Consider the following 9,912-nt stretch of genomic DNA (forward strand, 5'->3'; position numbering starts at 1 on the left):
AAATTGTATTCCCAAATAATATTGAGATTAATAATTATTATAATTATTATAATTAATAATGCTCAAACCTAAGAAAAAATATCAATAAGTTATATCTAGTAGCAAATATTTTTAACTTAGCACCAAGCTGAAATGTACCACAGGTCATTTCAAGATAATACACCTAACATTCAAATTCCTATATTTATTCAAACATGAGCCACAGTCAACACCCACACTCACTATTTTGGTTTAAAATTAAAATAATGGTAGTCAAAACCAACATCTACTGTGGGAATATCTGAATCACATAATGAAAGATAACTTACTATATTGGACCTACCAAAGAGCTTGTAAGTATTTGCCCTTTTTCCTACCCTAGCCTCCCTCAATCACTTCTATTCTTGTTCCTATCTCATATCACATGTAAATGAATAACACATGTGGTAGATTGTTACTTTCATGCCCCCAACAAATCTCACCTTTCCTATTCATGCCCTTGTACAGCTGCTTCTCAGACTAACTCAGTGACTACTTTTGGCCACTGGGACATTAAAAACATGACAAACAAAGAGGTACAATGAGGCTTATCCTCTTGCAACACTCCTTCTTGAAACCCAGCCACACGCAGTGAAGAAACCCAAGCTGTAGAGAAGCTACCTGGGAGAAAAGCAATGCCCAACTATACACCAGTTGTTCCTGTCATCCCAACTGAGGTGCCATGCTTGTGAGTTAAGTTAGTTTTGATGTTACAACCAACAGATGATACATGGAGCAGACCCCATTAAGCCCTACCCAAATTGCAGAATCATGAGCAAATAACTGTTGTTTTATCAAGTAAGTTTTGGAGTGCTTTATTATGCAGCAAAAGATAACAGGTATTAGAAATAATACATGTAAACAATTACAACAGTTTGTTACATAGTATGCAACAAAATAATGCCAGCAGTAAAAACCATTATTGTTTATAATTATTATAACCTTTTCCCCAAAAGGTACCATTTTGGGTATTCTTGAAGTAAGAATACATTTTTGAGTTGCTCTTAAAAGTAATTTCTCTTATTTCCTTAACTCCCAATGAAGAGACAGGATACCAGAAAAGGGTATTCTTCATTTTCCTTTTCTCCTTCCTAATTTACACCACCCCTCTTTTTCTTTATGTCTCTATTAACAAGGTTTGCCTGACTTCCCCAAAGTGGATAACAACTGATTCAAATCAATTTTAGCCTTCTGGGGGCACTTCCGGGTCAAGATGGAGGCTTAACAATGTGCGCGTTTAATTTCGTCCTCCAGAACAACTACTAAATAACCAGAAACAGTACAGAACAGCTCCTAAGGCCACGTCAGTGACCAGACACACAGCGCACCCCAGTCTGGACCAGCTGGACCGGCTGCGAGCACCCCCCAGAACCATGAGTTCCCAAAGCTACGGCAGCCAGTGCCCCTCCCCCATAGCTTGCTTCCCAGACGGGAAAGGAAAGGACTTTACCAGCAGCAGGGACTGGGCACAATCAAACACCACTTGTGGAACTAATTAACAAATTCTGACTACTAAAAATAGGCCCCCAGCTTAGGTGAACCTGATCAAAGCGGAGGTTGCTCATTTTTGCCCCAGCGCCAAGGGGGCAGGACTGACAGAAAAAGGGGGAAGAAAAAAGGAAGGAAACAGAGGTTTTGTGGCTGTGTATCTACAAAGGTTTGACTGCCTCTGGATACAGCGGCAGGACTTTTCAGGCTGCAACTGCCCCAGGCATAGGCAGAAGTGAGCTCTTTTGGGGGCTTGTCTGGAGCCTGTGCCTTCCCCAGGGGAGGGGTAAAGCCCAACTCAGGTGGAATCCCTCCATCAAGGAATTCAGACACCAGGGCTTGGTAATTTGAAGCCATTAAAACCAGCCTACAACCTCTCCTCTGTCTCCACCACGCCCCCAGCAGGGAGAGTCTGCCAAAGTGGGACCTGCAGTCAGACAAGAGCCACACACAGGGCAGGATAAGAAAAACAGAGTCCAGAGACTTCACAGGAAAGTCTTTCAACCTGCTGGGTCTCACCCTCAGGGAAAACCGATGCAGGTGACTCTTTCCTCCTGATAGGAGGCCAGTTTGGTCTGGGAAAATCTGGCTGGGGTCTATAATATCTAAGTAGACCCTCCTAAGTGTGTGTGTGTGGGGGGGGGGGGAAGGCAACACACAAGCAGGGCAAGAAACAAGAAAATAAGAACTGAAAAATTCTCCTCTGTTAAACAAAACTTAAGCTAAAGGTCCAGATAAAGCTAAACGGAATGTCAAAGAGCAGATAGACAACAAATTCATCCAGCAAGAAAACCCTAGATAAAAGAAGTGAAAGCAATCTCCAAAGAATAAACTAATTAAGGTAATTAAATGCCTAGACGCCAGCAAAAAATAACAAATCACACTAGGAAAATTGAAGATATGGCCCAGTCAAAGGAACAAACCAACAATTCAAATGAAATACAGGAGCTGAAACATTTAATTCAGAATGTACGAACAGACATGGAAAACCTCATCAAAAACCAAATCAGTGAATTGAGGGAAGATATAAAGAAGGCAAGGAAAGAACAAAAAGAAGAAACTGAAAGTCTGAAAAAACAAATCACAGAACTTATGGGAATGAAAGACACAGCAGAAGAGATGAAAAAAACAATGGAAACCTACAATGGTAGATTTCGAGAGACAGAACACAGGATTTCAAAACTGGAGGATGGAACATCTGAAATCCGACAAGAAACAGAAACTATAGGAAAAAAAATGGAAAAATATGAGCAGGGACTCGGGGAATTGAAAGACAATATGAAGCACACGAATATACGTGTTGTGGGTGTCCCAGAAGGAGAAGAGAAGGGAAAAGGAGGAGAAAAACTAATGGAGGAAATTATCACTGAAAATTTCCCAACTCTTATCAAAGACCTAAAATTACAGATCCAAGAAGTGCAGCGCACCCCAAAGAGAATAGATCCAAATAGACATACTCCAAGACATTTAATAATCAGAATGTCAGAGGTCAAAGAGAAAGAGAGGATCTTGAAAGCAGCAAGAGAAAAGCAATCCATCACATACAAGGGAAGAAGCCCAATAAGACTATGCACAGATCTCTCAGCAGAAACCATGGAGGCAAAAAGACAGTGGGATAATATATTTAAATTATTAAAAGAGAAAAACTGCCAACCAAGAATTCTATATCCAGCGAAACTGTCCTTCAAAAATGAGGGAGAAATTAAAACATTTTCAGACAAAAAATCACTGAGAGAATTTGTGACCAAGAGACCAGCTCTGCAAGAAATACTAAAGGGAACACTAGAGACAGATACGAAGACAGAAGAGAGAGGTGTGGAGAAGAGTGTAGAAAGGAAGACTATGAGTAAAGGTAAAAAGAAGGAAAATTAGATATGACATATAAAATCCAGAAGGCAAAATAGTAGAAGAAAGTACTACCAGTGCAGTAATTTTAGCCTTCTGCTGCTCTGTACCTGAGTAACTTCATGAATCCCTTCAACCCACTCCAGGCCATAGATAAGAGTTCAGTAGGTCAGGCTCTTTACTAAGAACCAAAAGTTAATACTCATTTAACTCAATTCTTCTTCATGTGACAAAGTCATTAAGCAAAGGGCATAGGAAACAATGACCTCCTGTTCAGAAAAAATTAAACAGGAGGGGAAAATACATTCCACTCTTCTTTAAAGACTTCAGTGATCCTAATGAATACAAATTTCTCATTCTTTGGCACACATCCACAACCAAGGACCCTTTGCTCAGACTTCACTCATGACATATATTTTAATCTAACCTATCTTATAGTACTTGATTTACTTAACTTTGTTCTAAATCTAAAACTCCCCAAAAGAGGGATTCATTGAAAAAAAAAAAGAGGTATTTTATTCATTGTTGTTATCACTGAAGCATTAACGACATTGTTCTACTATTCACAAAAATACAATAAAAATCATCTGGGTCCTCGTCAGCAACTACTCTGTGTATAACTAATATTTGTAATTCTCACCTCCATTTTTATTAAGAAACGACTCACTCAAAGTTGTACTGCAGTCAGTGACAAAGTTAACTGACCTTACGCGTCCTAACATTACAGCAACTGTTTGACTTAATTTAGAACGGTTTTATTTTTGCAGAGACTACAAGATGATTTTTAAGGAAAAGAAAGGTACTATTTACATTCTTATACATTCCCTTACTTTTTTTTCCTTCAAGTTTCAGGACAGTAAACCCGGTAAACTGGATATTTATTAGTTCAGAGTAAGAACAAGCCAGGTGCCAGGCAAGCAATATCAGAAGCAAAGCAGGCCTGGAATAGATTATGGCAACTGGAGAGCTCAGAACCCACCTAAAAAGGGAGACTACTATTCAGCTCTAGTAATCTACTGTCATGTAGAAATACCCACCAGATATAGCCACACCCTGTGATCTTTCAAGAGATGCTAGAAATCCAGACTTCTTACATGTGAAATCACTCTATTTTTAAATGCTGGGCAACTAATTATTAAATATTCCAAATATGTAAGTACAAGTAATAGGTATCTGTGTATTTGTCATTATAACTACAGTGCTAAGCCCAAGAGCCACATGGTACTGTAGCCTCACTGTTAAAAATCTCTACATATGGCTGAAGGTGGACTGGGAGAACAATACTTCTTTACCACCACCTTACCCCTATGGAAAAAAGAAAGAGTGAAGCAGCTCCACAAAATTACAGGAAATGCCAGTGACAAACTCCTTTAATTTAACCTTTTCTCTCTAATGAAAATGAAATTAGCAGTATTAGATACAGAACCCTTCATAGCAGAAAAAAAAGATGAGATGAATTATTTCTCTTTTAAAAGTTTTTTTCTCAAAACTTGGTAAAAGGAAAATATTCAAATAAATGTAATAGTTAAAATTAAACTTTTCCAACCCTAAACTAATGAAAATACTCAGTAGTAAATATGAAACTAATGAGTCACAGTGCACAACAGAAAATCAAGGTACAAAATACTACTACTGTTAATACATTTGCACTGGTCTATCTACATACTGTCACTTGACTCTCTTGTGACCAACAATACAAAATCAGCTGGATACAAAGTTAAACTCTGTGACTAAGGAACCTTAGTCTAACAAACCATTTCTGGACTCAAATCTGTGATCTGAACCTCCTTAATACCTAGATGCTATCATTAACTAATGTGATTAGTCACTATTAATCAAATATTAATTTAGTCTAAAAATATTTCTTCAGTATTTTTTCAAAAGATTTGACATTTTTAACTAAGTTAAGACTTTTCTCCTCTTCAATTTAAAAATAGGAGCTTATAGAAAACACTTGAACGTCACCACTGAAATTGCTTAACCTATTCCTGGAAGCCTTTATTAAGCTAAAAAAAATGTTAATATAAGTAATCACGGTAAACTTATAGCACATAGTATAAGTTTTTGGAAATCAAAAAACATTCTCTAAGGGTGGTGGCAACAGTGGCTCAGTGGCAGAATTCTCGCCTGCCATGCCGGAGACCTGGGTTGGATTCCTGGCGCCTGCCCATGCAAAAAAAAATGGAGAAAATACCTTCTCTAAAACAGCTATTAATAAGGGAATCCCTTTAACAAAAGAATTAATAGGCAATATAATGATTAAATTATACTATTGTAATTTGCAGGGATTATTTACTGAACACTTACTATATGCCAAACACTGTGTTGAATACTTTCAGGTTTCTCATTAAATCTTCAAAATGACCTTACAGGGGAGGTACCACTATTATCCTCATTCTACAAATGAGGAAACTGACCTTTCCAAGATCACACAGCTACTAAGCGGCAGTCAGGATTCCAACCCAAATGTTGTCTAACTTCAGAATTTGCAAGCTTAACCACTATACTGTATTGCCTCCAGTGACTGAGTTGATATCTAAGATAAAGAAAAAAAGGAAATTTGTACTCCTCAGTGGCAAATTTTTAAAACATAGTAGAAATGGGATACTTTTTAGAACATGAAAAATTCTCATAAATATAGCCCTATTAACATTTTTACTCCGGAACACATATAAGGATAGAAATCTCACACAACAGACTTCTCACAAACATGTTCTATGTTTACTATTAAATACGTTTACGTTTACTGAAAATTTAGAACTATAATATCAAAAATACGCCTAATTCAATTTAGCTGTGAAACAGCATAAGACTAGATTCTGTAGATTCTTTCAGTATGAAAAACTGCACTTTATTGTTAACTACCATGCCAAGCACTTAGTGGACACTCAAATATTCAACTGACTGATTTTTACAACAAAAATTGGAAATTTGCAAGTACTGCTATAAAATTACAAATTTAATAGCCTCAGAAAAGTCTGTAATACATAGATAGGATAAATAAATTGGAATAAAATGACAGGACAAATGAACTTTGCATTAATATAAAGGGAATACAACATCCCCATACTATAGCTGGCATAACTTTACTTTTGTACCTTAAACATCAAAAGATGTAGCCTTAAGTCAAAATATGGATTATTATTACAGAATCTTTTCCTAATCAGTTTTTAAGTCCTTTCTAAATCCTTTAAAGAAGCTTATTCAAAACACTTTCAACTGTCCAGTGATTATCAACATCTGAACTAAGTCTTTTTTCTTCTGATACCAAATTTTTAAAATTCTAAATGTCAATTAAGACTAATGTCAGGGATCCATAAACAAGTTTTACCTATCACCACTTCCCATGTCAACATTTTCCTCTCATCAACATCCATTTTTATAAATACACACCTAAGTCCATTTAAGAAAAGAACAAGATGGGTAATGACTTTTTAAAAAGTCGTTTGTCCTATATACTCTGCAGTAGAATGTCAAACAATTTTCAAATACAATACTAAAATGACCACCAACAAAGGGTTAAAGGGGAAGCACTATTAATTCTGTCTTGCTTCAGCACTGCACTTATTCAGCTATTAAAGAATTACTAATATTAATAAATACCAATTCAATAGAACAAGTTACAGACATTTTTAGAGTGTGGACACTTAACCACACCTGTAATTCACAAAACTCCTTTCCTGCTTCTCTCTGACACAGGTTTTCATAAGTGGTTCAAAGACTTTATTTTTCCAATAGACAAAAATTAGGATTTGCAGTACAACAAAAACAAAACATTCTGACTCATGCATTTTTCAAATGATTTTAACCCAATACTTAAATACTTGTAATTCAAGTATTCTCACTAATCATCCAACTTCAGCAGAGAACACATACGCAGGCTAATACAGACAATGACTGCCTTGGTAGCTGCAATCTCAGCTGAATCCCAGTCCACCACCTGAATTTGGAAGGGGTAGAACCATATCCGGTTCTCACTGAATACACATTTTCCAAAGCTTCCCATCTTAAAAACTTTACATCTTCCCAGAGGAGCAATAAACACACGAAGACGCCAGGGAGCGTGCCTGTAGGGAAGATGAGTGATCAAATTAAATCCCCGCACATGGAACCTGAAGCTTCAAAACTTTTTTTCAAAACAAATAACAGCTGAAAGAACAAGACAGGTTTCCCTCTGCATGCCCCACTTCTTTCTTAGAGCCAGCTTTCCTGGTTCCTTGAGCAGCAGTTTTGACTTACTGGTTAGTTGGAGGAGCAGTCAGGGGGATGGCCACTTCTTCCTCCTCGTATTCTGGTCCATCCAGAGAATCACCTTCGTCCACTGTTCCCAGGCCCGCGCCCAGGGAGGGGAACGGAGGAGGGGGCGGCAGAGGGGGGAATCCTCCTCCTGGCCCGAGGGTCTCGGCAGGCAACGAAGGGATCCCTCTGGTGAGAGCCATGTCCCCACCAGGTCCGGCAGCAGCAGCAGCACCAGCCACGCCAGCAACAGCACCTCCCCCTGTCAGTCCGGCTCCCCCCAGGACTCCCGCCACGGAACCGACTCCTAGGAACCCTGATGCCAAAGCAGCTCCACCACCCAGAGTCCCGGCCACTCCGGCTTCGGCCAGCCCAGGGTAGGGCACGGCTGTTACCGGCAAGGCCGCGGGTATCTTCACCCGACACACTGCCGGATAGGCGCTGGAGCCCGCAGCCCCGCCGCCTCCTCCTGCCCCGGCGGTCACCGGACCGCCCTCCTCGTTCCCGGCCTCGGCCGCCATCATGTTGAAGCCCGCTCTACTCGGCCCTACCCTGCCCGCCCGGGAGCCCCGGGGGCCAGCAGGCCCGGGCTCCGAGTCACCCCACCCAGGCGCGTCCCCTCTTCAGCTCCCCAGGCGGAGGAAACAACAACAAAAGGAGGGAGCCCGCCGCCGCGCCCCCTCCTCGGGCCACAGCCCAGGCTCCGAGGCTGCCCGGGTTACGGGAAGCGAAGTGGGCAAAAAATCCAACGCCTGCACAAATGCCGCCCAAACCTTCACCTCACACACCCACACACGCACACACACACATGCACAGAAGCGAAAAACTTCCTGACTGCACTAAAGAGGAAGGGGAGCACAGGAAAGCGGCTGGGGCGGCCGCCGCTCCTTGAGCCGCCGCCGCCGCCGCCGCCACCGCCTCTTCACCACCCGAGTTCCGGCCACCCCCACCGCAGCCACCGCCGGTGCCGCTGCCCGGGCTGGGGCCACTGCAGCCGCTTCATCCTCCGCGGGGCTGGAGATGGGAGGGGTGTGGAGAGGCGGAGAGAGGGGGGCGGGGTGGTGGAGAAACCGGCGCAGCTGCTCGCCACCGCGAGCTCACAGTTATCTAAACCCGAACGAGAGAAAGGAAGGCGGGGCGGCGGGGGCGGGGCGGCGGGGGGGAGGAAGGGCGGGGTCGGAGGGAGGCGAGGCCAGTCTGTACGCACGCGCGAGCCCGGGGCTGGAGGAAGGGAAGGACGAGTGGAGAGGGGAGGGAAGGAAGCGGCGGGAGCGTGCGGCGCGCGCCCTGGCTCGTTGTCTTCCCCCGGTCCCGGCGCGGGGCAGCCTGGCGCTTTCGCCTGTCCTTGTCCCCCGGCGGCGGGTGTCCTGTCCTTGCTGCACCTCTTGCCGGACGGGACGGCGGCGCGAAGGCAGGCCGGTGCGGTCCCCGGGGACCGCGGGAGGCCAGGGGGAGGGTACCTGAGCACCTGCCGGTGAACGCCGTGGAAACCGGAGAGACGAGAGGGACGAGCTTGCGGTAGAGAGGAAGGAATGGGGAAGGACAAAGGAAGATGCGGAGGAGTCAGTTCCTTCCTTCTGGACCGGTAGAAAACAAGCGGCCTTAGCCAGCGGAGCCGGGGCTCAGCAGTGGACGGGCGGGTGGCTGCGGCGAAGGCCGAGGCAGGACTGTCCATAGTTTATTTTCGTTGAATGATGTAAATTAAAATATGACTATTACAAACTAAAAAAAAAAAAAAAAATTCTGTAATTCAGGAAAAAGCGAAAAAGATAAAGGGGACCAAACGGGGAAGGTGGAAAATTTTGGTAGAAATACCGGTAGTGAAGTCCGACTTCTACCAGTGTATGTGAAGGTTTTGTTTTCTTAACCGACCGTGTCACCCAGACACTGGGGTTTACCTGTGCTGCTGCAGGTCTGTTAGGGACTGAGGAGGGGTGGGACAGGAGAGGGGCCGCAGCCTCCGCTAATCAATGCGCTTGTGTCCGTGTTCCGCCTGCAGAAGACTGCAGGGCATGTCCTGCAGTGCATACATGAATGACTGGGATCCTTCCACAAGGCAAATGTCAAGTAGATCCCAGAGTGCAAGTTATATATAACTTTAAAAGTTAACAATAAACTTGCTTCATATATGTGGAGGTAGTTTGCTGTTTGGGATTCATGTATTTTTCTTGTCTTTTAAATTCCCCCCAGGAGGGCTACCACACTGAATATCATTGAATATTGGCCTTTGAAATCGATATTTCTCTGCTAAGGATGATCAAACCAATATAGAAGCCAGAGAAAAAGGGAAAAAGCTACTTAAATGACAAGGCATACTCAAGACTT

At 42.7% G+C, this 9,912-nt stretch overlaps 1 protein-coding gene across 1 annotated transcript in view; it reads right to left on the minus strand.

Moving 5' to 3' along the window:
- RASA1 (RAS p21 protein activator 1) overlaps positions 1-8,199 on the minus strand; it is a 139,891-nt gene extending 131,692 nt beyond the window's left edge. The window contains exon 1 of the mRNA XM_077139198.1: positions 7,591-8,199. Coding sequence (XP_076995313.1) covers positions 7,591-8,111 — 521 coding nt within the window. The 5' untranslated portion in view covers positions 8,112-8,199. The remainder of the gene's footprint in view (positions 1-7,590) is intronic.
- Positions 8,200-9,912: the final 1,713 nt, after the last annotated feature.

This window comes from Tamandua tetradactyla, chromosome 21 (genome assembly GCF_023851605.1).
Source record: "Tamandua tetradactyla isolate mTamTet1 chromosome 21, mTamTet1.pri, whole genome shotgun sequence".
NCBI lineage: Eukaryota > Metazoa > Chordata > Mammalia > Pilosa > Myrmecophagidae > Tamandua > Tamandua tetradactyla.